Source organism: Haemaphysalis longicornis, unplaced genomic scaffold (assembly GCF_048455015.1).
Source record: "Haemaphysalis longicornis isolate Haplotype H1 unplaced genomic scaffold, Haemaphysalis longicornis Haplotype H1 scaffold_10, whole genome shotgun sequence".
Lineage (NCBI taxonomy): Eukaryota > Metazoa > Arthropoda > Arachnida > Ixodida > Ixodidae > Haemaphysalis > Haemaphysalis longicornis.
The window spans coordinates 75701115-75726703 of NW_027526204.1; the positions used below are offsets into that span (position 1 = coordinate 75701115).

Below are 25589 nucleotides of genomic sequence, written 5' to 3' on the forward strand. Positions count from 1 at the left end.
CAGGAATCGATTGTGTGTGTAGACTAGGTTTGAAACTTAGCGAGGCAGCACTATGCGTCTCTACGGCAGCGGATGGATATTATTATGGTGCCCCGTAATGGTGTCGTGGTACGGATGTCTTGGCGCAAGCGTAATGGCTGCCGACCTATCCCGGCAACAGTTGTCACTCAGTCAGTCGAAAAGCGGTAAGTAAATAGAGCGGGAAGTTGTAGTTTGGTACGTTTGTACTGCGACCACCATGTATAGTTTATTATAGGGGAAGCTGTTTTCGGTACGAATCTGTCAGCCTATCGGAGGTGGCAGAACTTTGGATAGTGATCGGCCGCGCAGATCTGCAAAACAAGATTGGTGATTTCGCTGTCTCTACTCTTGGAGGTATAATTAAAAACAATTAATCATTTCTAAACTATTTCCCGACGCGGTGTTTATACGACTGAGAATCTCTTTAAGGACTAATAGTTATAGTGTCCTCAATGAACAGGCACCTCAGTGGCCCCTATAACCGACGCAGTCATTTCTAAATTATTTTCCGACGCTGTGTTTATACGACTGAGAAACGCTGTAAGCACTAATAGTTATAGTGTCCTCAATAAACACGCACCTCAGTGGCACCCATAACCAACGCAGTCATTTCTAAATTATTTTCCGACGCTGTGTTTATACGACTGGGAAACGCTGTAAGCACTAATAGTTATAGTGTCCTCAATAAACAGGCAGTCAACCGACGCAATGCGCGTTGCTCCACGAGGGGCACTAGCATGGATCATTGATCGAGGACAAACTGAGCGGCTCTGCACCACGACAGGCTTTGTAGATAGCGGCCTGCCCATGGTCGCCAACTGCGCGTGCCAATGTGTCATGGCTTCTTTGGCTTTTTCCGACGATAGCCTTTCTTGGGCTACTTTAATGACAAAGTTTCGGCCTGTCTGTCTGTCTATCTGTCTGTCTGTCTGTCTGTCTGTCTGTCTGTCTGTCTGTCTGTCTGTACCTAAATTCAGTCGGCCGGCCAAAGTGAAACAGAATCTGCCCCATAGTTTTATACACCCACAGGCTAATCTAAACTTCTAAGTATGGTGACAACGTTCATACTTGTCAACATTGTTTAATTATAACAAAACAATTTGCAAATGTGACGCAGAAAATCAATACATAAGTGATAGTTGCAGTGCTCCTTTATAACGAAATCATGAATGCTTTATTTTTCGATAGCAAACGAAACACTAGATTCAGTGTAAAAAATTCACTCTGTTACCTGGTATCGCCCACGCCAGTATTGCTTCTGGCGGAATTTTTAGCAATGAAACGGCAACACTTATGAAACGTTCCACTAGGGTGGTTTCACGTTCCGCTTGGGACGCACGTGGAGTAGGGCAACGTGGTTCTATAAACGTTCAAGTAGGGCGCATCGATTCACGCACGTCTCCGCAGTGCGGCAGCACTGCCATTAAGGCACCAGGGCTGGAGCAGTGGAACGCGGTAAATTTAAATTGACTTGAGCAAACCTCTAGAGTTTTTATCTTAGGGGGTGAGCGACGGGAGAGGAACAGCATAATAAGTGAGCGGGAAAGCGAAAAGAAGCATTCACTTTGAAAAATGTCGATGAAAGATTATCGTCGTTCGCCGATGTTTGCAACGAAACGAGGATTACACGGCCAATTTTTAAAAGTTCCTTCCGGTGTCACTGCACTGGCTGGCACCGCATTTATTCCCCATCTCTCCGCTACATACGCGTTTGCTTGGCCGGCCATGTTTTTTATTTCGTCTTTTTCTCGGTCAGTTATGCTCATTTCTTGCCGATTCACAGTGGAGGAAGTGCACCGCACCGCCCCCCCCCCCCTGGTCTTGACGGTGTGGTGAAATAAGAACTTTTAAGGCGAAATTGTTACTTGGCACCTGTCCGGTTTCCACCGAATGCGCACGCACGCCTACATGAACCACATTAAAAGTGTGCGTAGTTACTAACCATTTGCTAACGCATTCCAAGGCGTTCGACGGGTTTTATAGCGCGGGTACATACGAAAGAAACACCACAACATATTTTTCTACAGCATTTTCCGCTCAGTTTCTGCGGTCCTTCAGCTTCTATGGAGGCAGTGTTGTAGCAGCATGAATATAGTGATTCTTGAAAACGTAGCTGCAGTGGGACTGGTTGCAAGGTTTAGGTTATATACGACTTGGGCAGGAGCTAGGCTCTGCGACAATTTTAGCCAAAAGACAAACTTTTGCGAAAGAATATGCTGAAGGATACTGTGTGTCATTTTTGCATCGTCTTTTCAGTGAATATATCGCACGCAGTGGTGTTTGTTGCGCAGAGCTGAGCAATCTGGGCAGGCGCACGGTAAAGGCAGTTTGTTTTCACCAAGTTCCGATGGCTCCAGTAGGGGGCAGTGGCTCAAAAAGATATCCACATAATAACTACGGGTTTCTCCGCAAGCCTTGAGCAAAGAAGGTTGTCAGATGCGAACTTTACCATTTGTTGGGCTTCTATGCCAGCCCGACGATGCTCGTACAAGCATGGCGCTTGATTTATAACGAACACACCGCATCGGCTGAAAAAGGTGCCTGCGGTTAGCTCTCCCTTGCTGGAAAAACATTATTTTTTTCCTTTTGCCGCAAGAACGACGGCACCAGAACACACAAAATGGCAGTGTTGGGGTGCATATACAAATTCCATTCTTCCTTCAGAACTTTTGGACGAGCATACACGAGCCTCACGTCAAAAGATAGCCCCTCGATGTAAAGCGAAAGTCCGCAATGTTTCCGAGCATTTAAGTGACTGAAAATGCTTGAAAATAAAAAAAAATGCTACTCAAGCCGGCGCTTGTGGTAGCAGTGTGGTTTACGTGTGTACGCTCGCGTTTGCATAGCCAAGGAACGTGTTTGGACTTAACTGAAAATTCTCGTTGCAGGCTGGTATTACAAGCAGTTACGGTACAATCGGTATTGATCGATACGGCGGCTACTTATGCGAGCAGCCGCAGGCCCCACTGCGGGCGAAGCGCAGTTGGCAAATTTGGGTATTAAACCTAGCCCCATTTAACGAAGCGCGCTGTCTCTACACTGCAATTTTTCGGCCCACTGGCTCCCATTGTCGCCGGCTGCGATGGGAGGTCTCCATTAAGAAAACCCGCACTGTTCTGCACTAGCGACATTCCTCGGGCTAAGAAAGCAATTCATGAAATTTTGTCATTTCAAAAAAGTAGCGCAAGATGACGCAGCGCTGCTGCAAACTGATATTTATGGAAAGCCACCTCATAACGGATATCCCTTACATATGCGGGACAACGTACTCTCTCCAAACAGCCTTCTACAAGCTAGCTGATGTTGGTCTTCTGAATGCCTGCAGTCACGGCCTTGTCCTCGCCCTGTTGAATAAAGAGAAAGAGCACGCCACGAGCGCAGCCAGCGAGAGCTCGTTCTACGAGCGCGGCTCCCGCATCAGTCAGTTCGTTGGTATCTTCGAAAGCCGGTTCCTAACTGATTTTTCACCACACAAAGCTCTGGTTCGCCAAACCAAGAGGCGTCCGCTCCCGCCGACTCGCCCCATGGACCCGCCCCATGGACCCGTTCGCCGGAGCGCCGTCACAGAAAAGACGCACTCGACGCGTAGCTGAAGAACGCGGCGGCACCGACTCTTGACTTGCAGATACACCAGGACATCATTCTCGACAAACCGGGAGCCTTGCACGAACTGTACAGCCAGATTCAAGCGAGTCTCACCGGCTAGGAATTTGACGCTGACGTTTTGGACGCGACTGAATACTACGAGCTCATCTGCGCCTTTCGCACGCGCGTGCACTCCGTCACGAGCCCCGCCCCTTCAGCAAAGCGCAGCTACAGCCTAATCTGATGAGCCATGCGGGAGCGCTCCTTCGCAGCCTCGACTGGGCCTCTCTGAGGCAGCGCTGGGAACGCACTTTGCCGCAGTCTCCAAGCTGCAAATATCGCCGTTCTCGGGCGACCGACGCGACTAGCAAGGGTTCTCGGACCAGTACGATTCGAGCGTCCACTCGGACGCAACCCTGCCACAAATCGAGAAGGTTAAGTACTTGCTCTTGTGCTTTACCGGTCCCGCCAACAACATGATTTATGGCATCAGACTGGCCGGCGACAACTATGACTTCGCCATGAAGGTCATCACAAATCGATTCGAGGGTAAGGATCTTCCGGTGGATGACATTTGGACAAGTTGCTCGCCCTGAAGCCATTACAGTGCTCTTCCGACGTCAGCAAACTCCCGGACCTCTACGACACGCTCACGTTTCGCATTAACGCTTTGAAGTGCCTGGGGACCTTCCCGGAAAAGTACTCCGTCGTGCTCCACCGCGTTCTGCTACGGAGCTTGCCGCACGACCTGGGGCTCCTGTACTGGCAAAGACTGAAAGAGGCGCAGCAGGGCGCATCCGAAGTCTCCACGTCCTCATCCGCCAGGTACAGGCAAATCAAAGTAATCCTGGACGTCCTCCGCGTCCAGCTGGAAATTCTAGAGGAGGGAGCGCCCGATCGTTCTGTTACATTCACGCACCGCGGCCAGGGGAGACAGCAGTCATCGCCTCCGCGCATCGATCCACCAACCGCGATGACTCTCGGTACCCGATTTCCGTCTTCGGGGATACATGGGTGTCACGTTTGCAACGCTTGGGCCTATGTCATCGCCTACTGCACAACAACAATATCGCCCAAGGAGAAGCGGAAGCGTCTGCAGGCAAGAAAGTGCTGCTTCAGATGTGGCAAGTGCAACCATTTTCAAGGTAGTGCAGGTCAGCCAACAGTCGGTATGCGGTTTTGTTCACGTCAGCATGTCACGGCGCTGGGCGACATTCTATGCCCTACGGGAAGGTTAGGGACTGTCAGCAGAAAGCCAGATCACAGTCGCAGCGACAGCGCGACACTCGTGACAGCCAACGCAGTTACGGCCGCTTCGACCAGCGCTGCTCACCCCACACCAGTAGTTGGGGAGACAGGCTCTGCTTGTGGCCTCGGCACAAGCCGCCAGCTGCTCGCTCGCTTTTTGTTGGATTCTGGATGTTAGGGACCTTCATCCAACTCGATGTGTCCCGTGCACTCGCTTGTCCCTTCGACAGTGTGGAACATCGCACCATTGCTACTTTCGAAAATACTCGCACGAGCGCACCTGTTTCGTGAAACCGAATGTCCTTGACGCTTAAAAGTCAGCATGAAGTCCAGAACATCACAGTCACAGCCCTGGAAGTCCCCAATGTCCGCCCCGTCACAAGTCCGCCCGTCAGCGGAGAAATCATTTATGCGAGGGCTGCTAAAAGTCAAGTTGCGGCTGATGCCCGGCTTTCGGCAATGTTTCAGGAGCATCAGGTTACCGTGCTGATTGAGACGGAGGCATATTGGAAGGTGGCCACGGGACGGGCTTCTCAGATTTCTCTTTCTGTGACAGCCGTGGAGACAGTTCTGGGCTGGACTGTGCAAGGTGCCCAAATTGAAAGCCCAAGCCCTTGGATCGCCCAGTGCAGCGCGCTATTTTTATCCCTCGGGAAACGCCCTATGAAGACGCCGCCATTGATATTAAAATATCGTCCACGTGTCGCCTATAAGCAATCAGCATGCAGGCACATCGGAAAACTTCGGGTTCAACAACCCTGCCATCCACCATTTTGATCATAGAATTCGCAAAGTAAGCTACCTCTATGTAGCCCCCCTTCTAATTTAAGAGCCAGAGCTCGATGTCTTCGACGACAATTATCGGCTTGCGGAGCAGAGGCTCTTCATGCAGCTCAAACTCTTCTGCGGTCAGCCAGATTTGCTCAGGCAATATGAAAAGACCATCCGCGCATACTTTGATGAGGGCACGCGGAACTAGTGACCCGAGATAAGGTGGATGGCAAACCGAACACATATTATAAGCCACACCATGGCGTCGTGCATCGAGATGCAGTGACGACCAAACTTCGAGTTGTTTTCGACGCGTCGTCCCATGTTCCCGTTCATCCATCCTTGAACATCGTACTATTGAATGACCCCAACCTATACGCACACTTACTGAAGCGGCTGGTTGAGTTCCACTGCTACCATGTCGTTCTCGTTGCAGACATAAAGAAACCATAAATGCAGATGCTTGTTTGAGAGGAGGATGAGAACACGTTGAGGTTCGTTTGGGTGTAGCCCCTTTTGAATGAGCACGACCCTTTCCCTCCGATAGTTAACTGGCGCATGACAAGAGTGCCAGTCGGAGCCACGTCTAGCCTATTCCTACTCGCTGTAGCACTTTGTCACCACTTAAAAAACCCAAAGAGCAGTTTCCAGACATGGTCGCCAAGTTAGTCGACGTGTTTTCCGTGAACTTTTTTGGCATTCGGGTCAACAACGCTGAGCAAGCCAAGCGGGTGTATGCCGAACCCAGATCCACTACGGTGGGCGCCGGAATGAAACTAAGGAAATGGGCTTCCAATCTTTCGTCCCTGCGGCACCAGATCCGTGAACACAGACGGCTTTCAAAAGGGTAGGAGGTGACCCTGTTAACATAAAAGTGCTAGTTATGCAGAGGCACCGCTCAGACGACCGGGTCATGTTGAGTGCGGACAATGTCTCCACCTTTGTTTCCAAAGCCTCTGAAAAACAAGACAATGCTTCAGTCGTTCGCGTGGCTCTAAGACACACCATGATTTCTTGTCCCTTCCACCATTCGCGCCAAGATCATCTTCCAGGACTTGTGGAAGCTGCAGCATTCGTGGGATTAACCACTGCCGACAGCTCAACTGAATGTGTCGAACAGCTGGTGCGGTGAGCTCAGCGACCTAAGATGGATTTGCTTGCCACGGAATGCCTTTACTATGAAGTGCACGGAACATAACACTCGAGAGCTTCACGTGTTCGTTGACGCCAGCCCGAGGGCTTATGAAACTGCAGTCTACGTCCGGTTGTTATCAGGGAAAATTGGAAGAGGGGGAGTGAACCTGCTGCTCAGCAAAGGCCACACCGCACCGATCAAAACAACCTCACTCCCACGCCTTGAAATCCTCGCCTGCTAAATAGCTTCCCGCCTATTTGATTTCCTAAAGGGGATACAGTACCTATCAGGATTCCGGTCTTTCGTCTGGACCAATTCAAAAACATTACACCATCTTCCCGTGGGGAACCCTGATGAGGATGCGAAGCATCGTGGCGGTTCCGTGTGGTTCCATTGTGTTGCCGTTATGTTGAGTGATCTGGTTTTTACTAGCGCCAGAGGGAATTCCGCATCCGGGTCCACACCGGTGGCAAAGGCACGCAAGTGCTTTTGTGTTAAGGTGAGTAGGCGGTGGTTCTCGAGGCGCCGAAACTGGTCCATCATGTTCTTGTCGATGTTGTCTTTGTGGTAGAATCGGTAGTCTCCGTCAGCTTTGGTGAAGTAAAGGTTGTTGGCATTGGTGCACCGGCTGAGAGCAATGTACACGCCTTCCTCTTCGCAGCTTTGTCTTCTCGTTCTTCTTCTTCGGCGGTTCCCCTACGGGAAGATGACGACGGTGGTTGAACGCGAACCTATCTCGGGATGGATTCTTTGGTTGGCCAATCTCTAGGGGTATCCTGCCACAGTCAGCATCAGAGGCGCTGCGGACGGGGCTGGTTGAGCTGCAAGGCGCGTGGCGCTTCCCGCCGCAGCTTTCCCACGGGAAATTCAGCATCCCCCTCTAAAGGTTTCAGTTCGTCGTTTCCGTTGACGTTCAGCTTTTCGTGCCTTCGTTGTGTCAGTAGCTCCTTGACGTAGTTTGAATGAGTCAAGGACATAAGGCGCGTTCGTAGCACCTGTTCCTGTCCCGGATTTGTAGCGTAGTGGGAAGAGCACCGCGTACCTCCCGTTGCGGCCAGAGATTCGTGGGATCGAAACCGGGCGCCGCTAACTATTTCTTTTTTATAGTGTAGTACCGCGGAGCTGACGGAGCTGAGAGGAGGAGAGTTGCGCATGCGCAGTGAGCGTGTGGACGCCGCCGCCATCAACGACGGAGGACCAGGCGAGCCTAAGAAATGCTCCGGATTTAAAATCACCCTGCATTGGATTTCGGAGGAGCCGAGCCGATGGCCGCCATTCGTGAGAAATTGCGTGGCCGAGATACAGCGTCTGACACGAAGCCGAAGCACATGGGCGCATCGTCGCAACAAGGATAATCCAGCCGATATGATTTCTCGTGGCGTTGGCGCATCGGCTGTTGCAGCCACAGGTATGTGGTGGCATGGCCCATATTGGCTCGAACTGCGCTCTCTGGATTGGCCAACGGATAGAGAAGAAGTTGCGTATTTCGGTGCACCGCCATTCCCCCAGACTGCCTCATTCGCGCATGCAACGCTAGCTGAGCCATTGCTGAGTATCTCCTTTGGACTTCTGCTAACTTGAGCACATTCTGCAGCTATTGCCCGGACGCGACGCAGCTGTGCGCTGGTTTTCCCTCACCCTGTCATCGGGAGGGGAAATGCGTCAGCCAGTGCAGCGGCTGTGCTTTTTTGAAGAAAAGCCCCTGATCAACTTGGGGTCGCGGGAGGGCGTTGAATAAATAGAAAGAAGCGCACCACGAGGACAGCCACACATCTTTGCACGAACACATGGTTTAAAACGGGCCATTACGAACATCTCTTCGAACGTAGGGCAAACCAAGGTGTTTTGCTGCATCATTGTTCTTGAAATTTTTGTATTGTACGCTTTTTGTTTTACGTTTTAAGGTGCCATATCAACATTATTAATGATCAAATGATACGAGTCCTACAGAGATTGTGCGCACAACTCAGCACCGCTGAATTCAAACGGCGCATGCGAAGCTGAAGTGCCTCCCACTCGACTAAAAACCTTAAATTCTGCAAATGACAGAACTTGTCATTGCATTCATAAGTTCTATAGGTTGAAATGAAATGAAATGAAATGACTTTATTTCCATAAAAGAAGTAGCGTTTATGGAGGATATTTAGGGAAAAAAGTTGCGGGTAGGCAACTGGACTAGCCCTAAAATCCAAGTTGACAGGCAGCAGCAGAGCAACAGCACGAATAATAAAAGGAAAAAAAAGTGGAAGTGGAGAGAGAGAAAAAGAAAAAAAGAGAGAGGAAAACCAAGTGCAACTTACAAAGAGCAAACAACTACATCTTACAATCGTAATATGTCACAAGTATAAATACAGTGGATTACAAGGCATAGTATCAACAAAAACACAGAAACATAGCACAATATTGTTTTCACAAGCAGGAAAAGCGGCCATACAATTTTGTTGAGGAACACAGGCTTATATCAATGTTTTCAGAAGCAAGACTGTTAAGTAGCCACGGAAAGCAGGACCGTAACCACTGCAGGCCATAGTTGGTTCTAGGCTGCGATACATTCGAGAATACTCACGTGTACGAGTGCAGTAGTACACAATGTTTAGCTTGAAGGTCGCCAACGAACTAAGAAAACGACTCCCAGCTCTTTGTTCTTTTCGATAACTAGTTGCCGGCCGGTAATTTAGCAGGTTATGAATTTACAAGAGCTGACTCATTAGGAAAAATGGTTCAGTATGAGCATTCAGTGGCAGCCTAAAAAGAACGGGAATGAACTTTTTCTTCAAGGCATAGATTCGGTTAATATTGGTGACCATAGGAGTACCCCACAACAGTGTACAGTAGCGTAGGTGGCTAGCGAATAGAGCATTGTAAATTAGCAGTTTAATACAATACGGTATATGAGACAGAGCATCAATAATAGCAATGATTCTCGAACGTTTGCTTACAAGGAAGTCAACATGCTTAGACCAAGACATGTGTTTATCAAAGAATATGCCTAGTCTTTTTATTGAATCTAAAGGGTCAATGGTTTGGCTACCAATTTAATACCACTTTGAAAAAAAAACATTTCTTGTTTATGGAATGAAACTGTATAGGCTTTGCTTTTTTGGCGTTAATGGTTAGACCGTTTGCCTCAGACCACTTCTGCAATTTTGCAAGTGGAGTATTAGCAACGGACCCTAATGTTTAAGCGTTATCAGAAAAGAATGGTAGATTCGTATCATCAGCGTAAATAATGAACTTGGTATTTCAGTCAATATCAACAAGGTCGTTCACGTATATACAAAAAAGACGGGGACCTAACATGCTACCCTGAGGAATACCAGCTACTATTCTAGGCGGCTAAGAAAATGCTCTATTTACTTCGACGTACTAGATTCTATCTGGATTAGGAATTGCTTTAAAAATTCCTCAAAAAAGCAAAAATGTGCTGTTACTTTTATATTGCTTCTTATCTGCTAACTGTGAAACACGCATAAGCCGGCAGGCTTCCTCACGAGTGCACTCACACACACCCCACTCACCACTCATGATGACTGATCATGAACCTAGTTTTTGACTGGCTAATTTGAGTGCGAGTGAGTGTGAGCTCCACGCACAGTGAGTCCCGCTCAGCACTCTCGAGTGCACTCGTGCTACTCACGCCACTTGATGGGCTTGCCGTGGTGAGCGACAATATTGTGCTTGTACTCGCTTTTGGCTATCCGTTGCAGGAGCCGCTCGCTGTGATGGTTGTTAATGGCGGGATTGCTTTTAGCTTCGGAAATATGTCATCCCTTAGCTCATGCTACGGGACACCCTAGAATTAATTATCTGGTGGCGTGCTGATTTAGGAATAGGATTTGGATGGCCTTCTGACTCCGTAATGCGCTAATACGGTAAGGTTTCATGGCTCATGGAGGGTCTTCTGCGTACACTCGCGTGCGAGGGGAGACGACGAGTGGTGAGCGCGAGCGCGAGTGAGCGCTAGTGGTAACGGGGAATGGTGAGCCTGAGTGAGTGCCAGGGGTAATGGCGAGGGGTGAGCGTGCGCGCGAGTGAGTGCGAGGGGCGACGGCGACCGGTGAGCGTGAGCGCAAGTGACTGCGAGTGGCCACGGCGAGTGAGGAGCGTGAGCGCGAGTGGGTGCGAGTGGCAGAGGGCGCGTAGTGAGCGTGAGTGCGAGTGAATGCGTGAGGAAAAATATACTTTTCTGTGCGTGTGTGAGTGAGTGGCGCCAAGCTTTGCCGAGGTATGGAAACACGTGCGTTAAGTTAATTGTGGAGCTGAAAAGTGTATAAAAAGTGTTTGGCTTTCTGAAATTTTCTGCAAGATACAAACGAGTTAAAATATAAAGAGCTGAAACACAGTCTTGGGACACGTTCGCTGCCTCTAAATGTGTACGTCGCTAAAATATCTCTGTCCGATGCAACATTTACGACGAGAACTCACTCCTTGTACACCTATTACCTTGAAATCCTTGCACACCCAGCTAAAGCTACTAGGTGACCACTGAAGCTAAAGCGGCTTGGACGATTAAGATGTTGCGTGTTTCTTTTCTTAGCTCCTTATAAGTAACCTTGTTTCAGTATTAACCTATTTTCGTTGATATATGCACTGTAAGCAAAATAAACGAGGAACAGATATAAATGATCGATGTACTCTGAGCGTCACTCCTCGTTCAACTAAGATAGTGTTATGTTCTCTGTTTTTAACCGCCCCCCCTTACACTGTAATCTCCATCGCTGGCCCCTAGGGTAATAAAAAATAATGTTTGGATGATAGTGGTTGAGACGATGCGCTATACCCTATCTGTTGCGCAACGTGTCTGTGCCGTGTTACACCAGGGTCTGCCGAATGCGACGACGAAGCCTGCAAGCGTCCTCGGTGCGTTTGCGCGAGTGATTCACCCCCGGCTGGCCTGCGAGTCGACGAGATGCCCCAGTTCGTGATGCTGACGTTCGATGATGCCGTCAACAAGGTCAACATGGCTTTCTACCGGGATCTCTTGAATAACCCAAAAAGGAAGAACACGCGGAATGGATGCAGCATCGCAGCCACCTTTTTCGTTTCCGCGGAGTACCTTGACTACGAAGCCGTGAACCAGCTGCACTCCTGGGGTAATGAGATAGCCCTGCATTCTATTAGGTAAGCGTGCTGAGCACGAGGTCGCGGGTTCAATTCCCGGCCGCGGGGGCCGCTTTTCTGATGGAGGCAAAAAGAAAAAAGGCCCGTGTGTACGAGATTTAGGCGCACGTTAAAGATCCCCAGGTGGTCAAAGTTAATCCGGAGCCCTCCACTACGGTGCGCTTCATCGCCTGCGTTGCACGGGCGCGTTAAAAACCCTACAATCAATCAATCAATCAATCAATCAATCAATCAATCAATCAATCAATCAATCAATCAATCAATCAATCAATCAATCAATCAATCAATCAATCAATCAATCAATCAATCAATCACTCACTCACTCACTCACTCACTCACTCACTCAATCAATCAATCAATCAATCAATCAATCAATCAATCAATCAATCAATCAATATATTAGGTAAGCGCCTTGGTGGGAGCGTTTAACTTACTTGATCGATTCCACTACCCTGGTATAGTGAACATAACAGGAAGGGAGTTGAGGCCATAAACCACTCCCATTATGCGAAGGAAGGCGTCGGTGGATGAGAACTTGTGCCTAGTGAGAGTTTTCACAAAATCTCTGAAGGCTTCCTGAAAACTGGCAGCATAAACTAACAGGACCAGCTAATTATGCCATTACTTTCCACTTCCGAAGATTTAATATTGTTATTGTTTTGTTGATAGTTTTCTGCTTCTTCGCCCATTAGACGCCGTATTTCCCTATGATTTCATAGTTGTTCAGTCAGCTGTACCGTAGAACCCTCATTTTAAAACACCAGACAGTGTTTCTGGAGTTGTTCCAGCAATAAAATTGCTACAAAGCTTGTGTTGTACTTACATTTCGAAGTAAAATTTTTCTATTCTCGTTACAATACGTAAGGTTTTTTTTTTCTGCAATATGTTTATTTAGAGTAGGTGTCAAACTGCTTGCGGTTTGCCTCTCATCCTGGCTGGCTTGTGCAGATCCAGCAGAAGCAGTTGCTGCTTTTTTCAGATACTTATTCTGGTTTAGAATGGTTCAAAACTTGGCTGTTAGTAATAACTTGTCTTAAAGAGGGGCGACACGTCATCTCATTTAGAAAATATGATTGGCTGGGCTTACAGGTGTGCACATAAAATATAATTCTAAAAAGCGCGTCGTCAATTTTGCAAACTATCGGCAATCTCCGCCAGAGACCAGTGAAGCTACATGAGCTGGTAGAAATTTTCAAGTTATTTTATTGGTGTTGCGAAGGTGGAAGGTATAGCCAGTGGGTTTTTCCTCGGTAACATGCGGAAGTTACTTTGCGGGTTTTTTGGGGTAGCAGTGGCTCCACCACTCGACCAGCAACCAATTGCGCTTCTACCGTAGGAGTTGCGTTGGTGTCGTTTTCTGTGACCACGGTTGCCAATGCAGGTAGGGGCGAATTTCCTTTACTACAGTAATTATTCGGCCTTTATATGTTATTCCTATTAGGAGTGGTTTATAAATGCCAGGGTGTGTTTCTGTGATCATCGCAGTTATAATTTTGTTGCACGCTCCCTCTACAACAGAGCGGTTTTGGCGCGTGCACTTGCCCTTCGCTAAGGCATTGTCTGGTACAAATACATCATTGGGGATTCTTCAGAGAACGTACCCTCTCCCAGAGGAACAGGAGCCCAGTGGAACTGCTTTTGTGCCCTTACGCTCCGTCGCCCCCTTCGATTTCATTTTTCATGATAGAATCAATGAAATAAAGCGTACAATTCAGGTATAGGGCCAGTGTGCAAATTTAGAAAGTAATTGGTTTCCTACAGTTCAAACAAAACAGCCCTTGTAGCTGTAAAATGTGGCACCAGCGAGTATGTTACTTCAGGCAGCGCTATGAGCATAAGGCAGTCGGTCGCGGGTTTGATTCCCGGCCGCAGCGGCCGCTTTTCTGATAGAAGCGAAAAGCAAAAACGCCCGTGTGTACGAGATTTCGGCGCACGTTAACGATCCCCAGGTGGTCAAAATTATTCCGGAGCCCTCCACTACGGCGCGCCTCATCGCCTGCGCTGCGTCGGCGCGTTAAAAACCTACAATCAATGAAATCAAGCGTAAGGCTGTCTCAGAAACCCCACCAGCTTCGGGCTGGCGTTCGCAGGAAAAGCCCAGTAACGCTGTAAGAATCTAAACGCAAGTGTGACTAAAGCAATCTGGTTTACCACAATTACTGGAGCAATACACTAACAAACTAAACCAAGTTTGTTTCCTTGAACGGATACGTGCGGTGGGGCTGTTTCGACGTAGCAGGTTGGGCGCGTGCATATTTCTCCGCTGTAGCACCTACTTCTTCCCAATCCTAACTTCAGCCCAGTTTCACCGCGCATATAAACCATAATACCGTAGAAGAATTGTAAGAGATTTTGAAGTGGGCTTGTGTTTATTTGTCTCAATTTTTGATGGCATTGAATATATCTGCATATGCATTTATCGTAATATTAATACACTGTAATTTTTATAAGCCGTAACAGCACTACCAGGATAGTCCATACTTGGCTGGGGCCCAAGCAATGTTCACAGAGGCATTGCCACAGCACAAAGCAGGACATGAGCATCTCAGCACAAGCTTGAAATGGACGCCCTTTTTTCTTCATACTGATGGTGGTTAGAGCCACACCAGATAACGTCATTCCATGCCGCGGTAAATTAGGGATTTCAACACATCGCAGAAGTATTCTCAGAGATGAACATGTATTAGCAAACCAAGCCACGTAAACGACTCAGACGTGAAGAAGAGGAAAAGAACGCGTGACAAATACCCATAGTAGGCATTCTAGTGGCAAAATATTACATTGCAGCCGCCGTGGATTCGTGTCAGCATGCGAAAGTTCTTGCTGTTGAATGTGGTAGCGGTAACGTTAATATGATCACTCTAACAACCCTACAGAATGACGCGACAAAAAGCCACTGTCAGTAAGAGATGTACATACGTACCAGCACATGTCAGTTGCAATAGGTACTGCTGTAGGATTGGTAGCGCCGCTTTGGGTGTCGTGATGCTCCGAAGTAGTGGTGACAAGGGCGTGTACCATTGCAGTATCCCTCACCTGGCTGACAGATTGAGCTTTTACATTTTTAACATGCGCAAAAAAGTACTTCTTGCACCGAAACAGTTCCAAGGGCGAGGCTGGGGTGAGGCTTAGTTCTCATAATCGTTCGCAGCCACCGGACGGACTCTTCTTACTGGCAGACCATCAACAGTACCCAGTGGGAGCGGGAGGTGATGGACGAGCAGTCCATGCTCACGGCCTTCGCTAACGTGCCAGCGTCCGACGTGATCGGTTTCAGGGGACCGTTCCTTTTCACCGGTGGAGACCAGGGATTCAGCATGCTCCACAAGAACCTCCGGTGGGTAAATTTGGAAAAGATTGCTCTGACAGAACGTTCGTGTCTTGCTCTCTTGAGTGGTCTCATCGCCGTACAAGGCGATGATCAGTTACCACTGCACGTCCATAGTATCGCACATGACATGGTGTGCACCTCTGCCTTAGTATTGAGCCACATCACTTCTTATTACCTGCCAGTTCAACATTTCTCCCGAAGTAGAAAACATTGCCATTGGAGCGAAATCTCAACCCTTGTCACATCGGTGTCAGTAAGTTTATTTTCATGAGGGGGAAACAATACGTTATATGGGGAGTAGGGAGAATGCGGGCTCTTTCTTCATTTTTAAAAGCTTTGGCAAATAGAGAAAGACCTAAAAGTGCACACTTTATGAGGATTGTTTTTTACTATAGAAAGCATGCTGACGCACCAATTTTGAGATTTCACAGCCTTAATACCGTTCTTCACAGAACGATTCCGTAAAGGTTCCGTGCTAACAATTCCTAACGGTTAAGAATGCCGTTCTTCTTAGCGTTCTTCAAAGCCGTAACACCAGATTAAAGAGATGGAGGAAGCTATTGTGTACACTCCCATGCACTTTTTATCTAGTTTTGTCCAGCGCTGAAATCCGCACCTCGTCGCGACTCTGTGTCCTGTTCTTACAAATTCATTGCTACGAGCACCCTACCGAAGGTGTCACACTTTCTAAGAGTTTCTCCTACAAACGTGATCGAGCGTTCACGTCAAAACGACAGAAAGTGGTGGCTGTAAAATCGAAGGCCAAATCGCTTCACAAATCATGACAACTGAACTGCCCGCTGATTTGACGCCAAGGTATTTTTGATCATAGCAACGCTGCAGAACGTTTGGGGACCTACAGCACAGAAAACTATCTTATAGTATACGCAGACGACGAAAGCAGCAGCGTAGTGCCTTATCGAGCTGAACAATGTGGTGCACTTGTTGATCCTGAAAAGAAAAGAAGGAAAGATAACAGAGATAATTCAATCGCCGGGTAACATGCGATAAAAGTGGCGCCAGTGTTATTATTCAACGGGAAATCTTTGCCACCATTTGCAAAGATTTCCCGTTATGTACACGATGACAGTGAACGATCCAAGTAGCCAGGGTGACGAGAAGTTTGTAACTTTGCGCCGTGTAATAGCCGTACCCGTCGCAGGTACGCGGTCTTTGACATAAAACTAGAGAGAGAGAGAGAAAAGGGGAGAGGAGGAGAGAGAGTAACTTATTTTGAGCGTATAGGACGTTCTTGTTGGTGTGGCCTCCTCTTTAGAGGCATCCATGAGCCGTCTTAGCATCAACTACTCTCCCAGTGAGGAGGAGCTGGTCCGACAGGCAGGGCCTGGGCAGCAGTGTCTTCCAGTGCTCTTGAGGTTTGGGTGTGCAGGGAACGGGTAGTAGGTGCCTATTTGTATGGCGAAGCAGTATATGTCTCACCCCCCCCCCCGTTTTCATTCCGGTGATGCAGATTTATACCATAGTTACACGGCGGAAGTAACCGCAATTATGTTTAACCGTGGTTACTAAATTTTAACCGCGGTTATCACGAACTGCGGTTTTGGCTGTTACAGAAATTTCAAGTGTGTCGACAGCGGTCACTTTGTTGTGAGTGGAACAAAAATAAATAACAAGCTTTTAACCTCCCGATAAAAAACAAACGTGAAGAATAGTAGACAGAAGGAAATATCGTTAAGACAATTGGTTTAGACCAAACGCGACGCACGCGCGCGCGGCAAGAGAGGGGCTGCCCCAACAGCAAGACAGCGGCTAGGTTTTCTCGGGTCGCCTCGGTCTTGGGAAGTATAGGCTTAGCATCGTGGCGGATGTTTGACCGCCGCTATCTCTACAACTGCGAATTACAATACACAGTGCAATTTCTCCCATGCGGAAGTTCTTTTCTGTGTTCAGATTAATGTGGCAAAACGGCAACAAGCTGTTGCTGGCGTGGTCTGGGCCGGTACGCGCCGCTTCTAGTGCCATGCGGGCAGGCGTACCAGCGTGTTTTCAGGCACGGCCGACGTGCGCCCCAATCGTTTCACAGTGCTGAAAACGGTTCATGATTGTCTGCTTTGTCCATTTTTTAAATATATAACAGCTTCTGTCGTAGTTGATCGGGTGGATCGGCAAGCGAGCCCCTGCTCACGGGCAGTCGCATTAATTGCGAGAGCGACGCAAAGAACGGAAGCGCCTAGTGGGCAGTTTTGGGCCGCCCGCTATTTGAGGGCCTTCGCCTCCTCCGAACGCTAGGTGATTTTTTTTTGTCGCCTCCGCTGATGCGCCGCCACTTGCGTCCGAACTGTCTTGTGCGCTTTTGAACACTGCGGCTGCGGCGACGGCAGTTAGCGTGACCGAACTGAGGGGGCCAAGCTCAGTTTGCGTTAACTATGGTTAGCGGGGTAACCGCAGTTTCTTCTGCCGTGTAACGCAGCAAACTGCGGTTTTGTCTAACCGCCGTTTGCTTAACCGTGGTAACTGTGCCCGTGTAACTAAGGTATTACTCGGCGCCGCTCCAAGGCTCCTCCTCGCCACCGCCGACCCCTTTTTCACAACTGTTATCAAAACGATTATTCCCCTCGCCACAACGATGCCTCTTTCACAATTTGCGCAGGCAGCTGACAGTGGCCGTAGCGCAGTGGCGCCGTAACCGTTATCAGATGATTGCGGATAATCAAGGGCAGCGGGAATGGGTGTAAAGCGTGAACTGCAAGGAGCGTTTTCTGCTCGCGAAATCGCTCCACGCACGCCACAGGCGCGCTGACGTCACCGCGGAACCACCCGCACGCTGACCGCGGCGCTACGGTGACGGCAACATGGCGGCGGCACCTGCCGCGAAGTGGTGTGGGGAGCTCGAGCGACCGCTTCTAAACGCTCTTTGAAATGCCGCTCAAGGCACACACGGAGTTGCTCGTGCTGTAAAGAAGCTGATAATGTGGGCGTGCACGATACTATAGAATTATATCCGCGCCGCTAGTGAAAGCGCCCATGAAATATCTGCCAGGGTGGTAAGCCTAAACATCTCTGGCAGAGCCACTCGGATATCTCGAGCGCTTCGAAACTGCCGCCAGGAGGCGCGCGCCCCCCATTCATGCTAGAGTTCCTCTATATAGCTTCCGGAGGCTATATAGATGAATTTGAATTGGCGCAAGTCGTCAAGCGCCTCCCACGGCCCCGCGAATCAGGCGTCATTTTCTGACCGAGCCAGAAGCGGCCGCGCGCGGGGAATCGTCGACGGGGGCGTAAAAAATCGCACGCGCAACGCCGACGCGCACGAATCACGTGAAAAACAGCTGCATGCGGTTCACGCTTTCGCACGAAAGGCGTCGCCACCGTCGCCTCTTAGAATACAGCCGCAAACGTTACCGCCTAAAATTACACCTCCCCGCAAAGCTCCGGATCCTTGCCCGTTTAAAGCCACTTGCCCCGTTGGAACGCCGGCATTCCAAAGCGAAAATAGCTTGAAAGCCATTCAGAGGACATTGTCGCAACGACGGCCCTCATTGACGAGTAGTCATAGTTCTTCTGTCGGAAAAATAACAATAGATCTTACTCTGGCCGCATATGCGGTCTTAGTCTCTTTTCGCCGGTGTATTTCCCGCCTAATTATGTGCCTATTCCCGGTGGCCGGTTTAGGCGTGCACCAGACATCAAGCTTTACTGAACCAGTTTGGGGTAGAGGGAAGGGGCATACACACAGACAAGCGCCTAATACCGCTACCGATGACATATCCGTTGCGGTGGTGGGACATTAAAACATGGTAGTCGCATGTCCCAATGCGCCCTGTCGGCTGTCCTCCTCATTCGAGCGGTTTTGTTCTGGGTTGGTGTGTTGCCCAGACGATAAGATGGCTACCACTGGGGCAGCACTACGACTGGGACTGGGCAGTGAAGGGAAACTCATGTGTTTTTCGGATAGAGTAAAAGTTGAGGGCATCGCTGTGTTAACTCGCTATGGGACGGAAGCATGTCGTTCGCTTGGAGGAAGAAGAGCGGTAACTGAAGAAACGTCAGCTTGCAGAGAAGCGTGAATGGACGAGAAAACAACGGAAAACCGCTGCCGCCGCCATTTACGTCTCAAACGCCAGCAGGTCGAGTAGCTGCGAATTCCTCCCGGATGAACAGCAACTGGCCCGGCTGGAACGCCTACGTGGGCCAGTACAGTCATGTCTCATTAATATGAATGCCTCCATTCCCCAAAAAATTGTGAGTCCGCTATAATAACGAATCAACGTTGAAAACACAAATATTAAGGAATAATTTACCAGAAAAAATGCCAGCATCTCCTCGCCGTGTATGACGGCGAGGGTGCTAAGTACGGGGACTCGAAATGACGTCCAAGTTGCGCAGCGAGTGACTTCCGATTTGCGCCACGACCATCATTCGATTTGAGCCTGGAGTTGCACCTGGATTATTCCGTAAATGAAACTGCCACTCACGGCTCAAATGAAATTTCGCTAGATTTTCGCTTGATGGTGGTGTGCGCATGGATGGACGTGGACGGACATTGGGAAGTCCTAAGGTACTCCGCACCATTACAGGCGAGGGAGCAAGCCGTTTGACTCTCGGATTATAACTCATGGTGGTAGTCCAATGAGTAAGACGACTGACACTAACTCTGTGTGGTCTACCAGACGCAGGCTCGAATCCTGCGGGTGCTTGTGTGATTTGTTGCGATTGTAAATGTTTTGGGCACGGACTCAGACGGACATTGTGCGGTCCTAAGGTAGTCCGCACCTAAAAGAACGCGGTTTATGCGGCGAAAAACGATATGTGGGTTTGCACCGATGCCTTAGATCCTACTGCAGTGTTCAGAAAGCGCACCAACTCGGCTACTTGAAGTACTTGAATACCAACCATTGCATGCGCCGAACCGACTGGCGTAGCGTACAGCCCCTACTTTTATACGGAGCGAATATTGGCACAAATAATTATCGTCCTGGCATCTTGTCGTGAGCCTTATGACTTTCTCTTTCCGGCGTATACCACACCGAGCAATCTTGTTTGATAGAGAAAGGGTGTCCCCGTGTTATCACTACCGTATAGTGTTGTTCGCTGATCAGAAATGTTCTCGATCTAATTCGGTGGCACTGGAAGGGAGACCGTTTCGAGATAAACGCATGCTTGCGGTGTGCATGCTTCGGCGAACAGTAAACTCCTGGTACGCGCCGGGATCTCTGGGAGGCACCAGTGAGTTTGTTTTTGTTGTGCTCGCATGTCCATAATAACGAGACAAAAATGCCTGTATTTGTGCGTTTCGTCCCCAACGTAGCCATCCATAGTCCGGAATGCGGGTTTCTACATTAACGGGACAGAATTGAATGACGAGAGACCCGTCACGAAAAATTTGGTCTATAATGCGGGGTGGCCATATTAGCGGGGTCCATATTGACGATACATTACTGCAACTCGATCCAACTCGCCCAATTTGCCACCTTGTTATAACTGCATCAGTTGTTCAGCTTAAAGGTCTTTCAGGAGCGACATGTTCGACCATGGCTTTCACTTCTAAGCACCCGCCCATGACCAGATGCCGGTTTATGAGTGCACGGGCTGCGAGTGGAGGGAGGGGGCGAGGGCGCGCAGCTATAGGTTTCATGCCCTCACTGATGACATGTCTGTTGTGCTGGCGTGAGGTGTAAACGTGGCCGTCAAACAGCCAAATGCGATTGGTCCGGAACGGTGGAAGAGTGGATTGGGTTGGCGCGTTACACAAACAGCAAGGGAAAGAGGGAGGGAGGGAAAGAGGGAGTCCTACATTTGTCGGCTGGGTCGGGTATTTCCTTCTTTCATTCATGTAATTGGCTAGGAATTATGCCCTGCCGTAATTTACAAACAAACGCCTTTTATTTCGTGCACCCCTTGGAGGGAGCGCAGCTTCGCGGGTTGTCCTTGTTTACAGAGTGGAAAGGCACTAAATTTTTCTTAAAATCTGTAACTATGCATCTGGGTGTGCCTGGCCGGTGGCATTATCGCTGTTTTTTTGCAAAACCTTCTTGAACTTGGCGTGTTTTGCAAAGGCCAGTATGAAATCGAATCGAGCAGAAAAGATAAGTGTGTGCAAGTGGGTATCAGCATCTTCCAATTCGGCGTGCAGGTACGACAGCACACTGGTCCACCAGCGCTTTCGAGGCGAGCGCCCGGTCTACCCGTACACCATGGACTTCGGCTTTCGACGAACCTGCAGCGTGGCCCCCTGTCCCGAGGGCTCCTACCCGGGACTCTGGGTGGTCCCGCTAAACGTGTACTTCGCAAAAAACGAGGAGGGCGCCTTTTCCTGTGCAATGGCGGACGCTTGCCTGCCTCAGCCGGACACCGCCAAGGACACTTTCGAATACCTCAAGTACGCATGCGCAGTATTGCGGGAGGGGGGACGATAGAGGGGATGGGGAAAATGTTTGGGCAATTTCTAACATGCACTTTTAACCGTGTTTCGGCAAGTTTGCAGGCTGGAAATTTTTTAAATAGGGTTCACGGCTATACCTTTTTTATGCTCAAGAATAAAAAGTAGAGGCACAATTTTCTGAAACCCAATCCGCAGGCTTAAATCGATAGTGTTCAACAGAATCAGTTAGTGATCAACCATCGGCGGTCTTCCTTGCGGATTGACATGATACTTTGGCTCGTATAGGGGACACACCGAGCCGTGGGCGCCCCAGAGTGGCGGCTCTCTTTCACGCAAGATACTGTTTTATGATTTTTTTTCTCTATCGTACTGTGATCTGTTACTGTAACGGTACAAGGGCTTATTGACACACATAAGCGCGCAAGTTGAGAATAAGATGCAACCTCGGGGACGGGTACCGAGTACAGCAATCTTCTGAGTAGTGACATTGTGGAGGGACATTGTAAAATAGTGTGAGACATTGTAAAAATGTCTCGCATGACATTGTCTCACAAGTGACATTTTAAAAGAAAAGAACTCCGAGGATAGCGAATCACTTCTGATGAGTTGTGAATACGAAAGTAATGATATCCGAATGAACGTCCCTTAGCGCTCCTTGCAGTTACGGCTGCGTATAATTGGGACTGTTGCACCAATGTTATGTCAGCGGAGAGAATGCTTAATGTGCCTTTCATCCCTGTATTGCCATCCACGATGCACACTAAGCTTTCCATTGGGTATTGCCTAGAAGCGGAGGGTTTCACATGCGTTGTTAGCATTGTCAACGAAGCTTGTGGTATGGAAAGATTCGCAGTCACCTGGGTGCCATTCCCCGCTTCCGAGGATGACGCCGGCTTTTCGGGCACCTATTGGATCGTATTAATAAGCTGGAAAAGTAGGTAAGCTACGGAATTGAATTCGACTGGTATTGTTCGTGCTTCTTGCTCTCAACGGCAGTATGAGAATGCTTAGCTTATTCGCAGGCTAGCCAACGCGTACACACCTCGTCACCGACACCATTATCACCGCCTTCTTCATTCTCCCGCCCGGTCATGACGTGATTCACCAAACATACAGGTTTCTCTTGGGCACCGAATCATCCCAGAGGTGCAAACTCTTAAGACGCTAGGCCTAATTATACAGCGCAATCGAGGTAACCCTAAATTTCACTTCCTACGTAATTCTCAGGTCAATCAAAGAATCGGCCTTATTCGTCGAATCGCTAGCCGTCACCACGGGCTCAAGGGGAGAAAAAAATTCCCCCGCACCTCCCAGAAGGGAATCGTGCAGAAATGCGAATGCATTGGGTGCACCGATGAGTGTGTTGCGAGTAATGGCGTAATTAATGACGAGATTGTGAACGTAATCATTTATTCATCAGCACCTGTTTGCGTTATCGTTGTACCTGACGGCCACAATCACTGCCTTGTGATCGCTAAAGTGCACGGTCAAAGGGTCTTTGAGAAGCATACGCGCGTCACAGTTTCGCGTAAAGACCAGACTAGACTACTTCTTGATGTTCCCGAGCGCGTAACGCGTTCGGCATTACGCGGTCTTCGCTTCGCAGATTGTCTTCTTCTTCTTCTCCAACCGATGATGATGACGTGGAAGCAACTGCAGTGAAGTCACCGCCAGGGAGAGGCTAATGCTCACGTTGCATTGTATGAACCCCCGACTAAGAAATGCATTCGCATTTACGACGACGACGACGACGAAGGCAGAACTACGAGGCGCGCGCTCACGTGCGCTCGCGCTGGAGGAATGCAGGCGCACGCCGGCCAACGGAGCAAAACAACCCCCGGCTAATAAATGCATTCGCATTTAAAACGAATCCTCCTAGTTCAAGCTTTCATCATCAGTCGGGTCACGTACTCTCTTCCCTACCTTAAGCTTACCACCTCCGACATAGACAAAATTGACTGCCTCACCCAAAAGTCATACAAGGCAGCACTACAAATCACCCTCCACTCGTCCACTGCCAGACTCGCCTCGTCGGGAGTATACGATACCACCCACGAGGTACTAGAGGCCTATCGTGTTAATCAGTTACGCCGCCTCTCTAACACTTACGCAGGGCGGCACATTCTTCATCGCTTAAGAATTAGCATACCGGAAATGGTAGAGAACGAAGCTTCGTTGCCTCGAGACATCCGAGACTGCCTTCACATACGCCCACTACCCCGCAACATGCACCCAGTACATCACGCCGAGACCGTGCCCTTACAGATAAATACCCCATATCCCCCACCACCATGTATGTAGACGCCGCGGAGTACCGACACGTGGAAGGATTCGCTATCGCAGTGGTCACTCACCCCAACTCTCCCCTGGTCACTTTCCTCACCATACGGACACCTTACCCCACAACGGCAGAAGAGGCGGCAATAGCCCTGGCTTTTATCACCCGACCGCAACCACACATTGTAATCACTGATTCGAAGACGGCCGTTCAAAACTTCATTACCGTTAGCATTTCGGCTACGGCACTCATAATTATCCTCCAGAATCTCCTTTCTCAGCCAGTAGACATCGTCTGGACCCCGGCTCACACTGGGGTGGAAGGCAACGAGGCGGCCCAACAAAACAGCACGAGAACTTACCAGCCGTGCTGGGCTCGTTCCTGCTCCCTACCACAGTGCTCGGTCGGCCCGCCATCGACTGCTCTCGTACCAAGAAGTCATGGAGCATTACCCTTTCTCCCGCCGCCGCTATCCTCCTGCCCACACATCCCTTACCAACGATCAGGAGCGCCTATGGCGACTTCTTCAAACCAACTCTCTCGCCAGTCGGTCCCTGCTCGACAAGATTTATTCCTTTGAGTTCCCTTCACCCAACTGTCCCTCTGTGACTCCCTGGACACTAACCACGCGATATGAGCCTGTCCTCTTAGCCCATTTCCCCCCATCTCCAGCGTCGAGCAGTGGGAGGACGGGGTGGGCAGCTCGAAACCGGGGGTGCAGCTACTTCTGGTTGACCGAGCCGCCACCGTCGCCGCCACCCTTCAGCCGGCAGCCACCACACGTTCCTAGCCACCTTGCGTGGAAAATAAAGCGATTTGTCCCTCTCTCTGCCTCACTATCGTCATCATCGTTGTCATCGCCGCCATCATCATCATCATACGCATAATCGTCATCACCATCATCATCGACGTCGTCGTCGTTGTCTGCATGTCTCTTTAACAATATATTTGACTTATTTGTAACAGTTAGACGGTGCTTCCGGAGCACAGTTTGGGAACCGTTCTTTCTAGGTGCAGTCCAGAACCAGTGAAAACCGGCAGGGTTTCCCGAAAATCTCATGTGACTCAAATATTCGGCATTCACTCGTATTTATTATTCCTCCCAATTAAGCTTTTCAGCGCTCCGTTGGCTGCCATCATCTATATAACCCCTAGCAAGAAGAAGAAAATATGGTATCTAAATATCGAGTAGACTGGGCTTCGAGCACTGACGTAAACAAAAAACAGACAATGAATCACGTGTTTTGTTCACGGCGAAACATCGACGGCGTCACTGAGAGCCAGCGGTGCAATTTACACAAATTTATCTATGGCGCTCCCCGCAAGCCGGCTCAGCGTTAACGCCTTCCTGCATTGCTTACATGCGCAGGTCAAACTTCGAGGAATTCTACACCACCAACCGGGCCCCCTTCCCCGTGTTTCTTCACGAGGCATATCTGCGACACCCCGAGCGCAAGGCGGGCTACCTGAAGTTCGTAGACTGGCTCCTGGAAAAGGATGACGTGTACTTGGTGACCGCTACCGAGGTCCTGCGTTTTATGGAGGACCCTAAGCCACTTAGTGACTACAGAAAGCGCGCATGCAGGAGACGTAGCGACAGTGGCGCGAACACGACGTGTCCCAGGCCGACTACATGCTCGTACAAGAACACGCCACCAGGAGGCGAGCGCTACATGAGGACCTGCTCCCAGTGTCCGAAAAATTACCCATGGGTAAACAACCCGTTGGGGAATTAAATTACAAAATTGCGGCAGTG

General features: G+C 49.3%; 1 protein-coding gene across 1 annotated transcript; it reads left to right on the forward strand.

Moving 5' to 3' along the window:
* Positions 1-25589, forward strand: LOC144158799 (chitin deacetylase 7-like). The gene is made up of 5 exons (XM_077689940.1): positions 1-185; positions 11581-11881; positions 15033-15218; positions 21307-21552; positions 25203-25589. The coding sequence occupies exons 1-5, from the start codon at positions 53-55 to the stop codon at positions 25567-25569; spliced, it is 1233 nt and encodes a 410-aa protein (XP_077546066.1). The 5' UTR covers positions 1-52; the 3' UTR covers positions 25570-25589.

Excerpts from the sequence above, each read along its gene's own strand:
- LOC144158799 (XM_077689940.1), top strand. The coding sequence starts at position 53 with ATGCGTCTCTACGGCAGCGGATGGATATTATTATGGTGCCCCGTAATG. Across the intron at positions 186-11,580 it reads ACTCAGTCAGTCGAAAAGCG|GGTCTGCCGAATGCGACGAC; the intron begins GTAAGTAAATAG and ends GTGTTACACCAG. Across the intron at positions 21,553-25,202 it reads GACACTTTCGAATACCTCAA|GTCAAACTTCGAGGAATTCT; the intron begins GTACGCATGCGC and ends TTACATGCGCAG.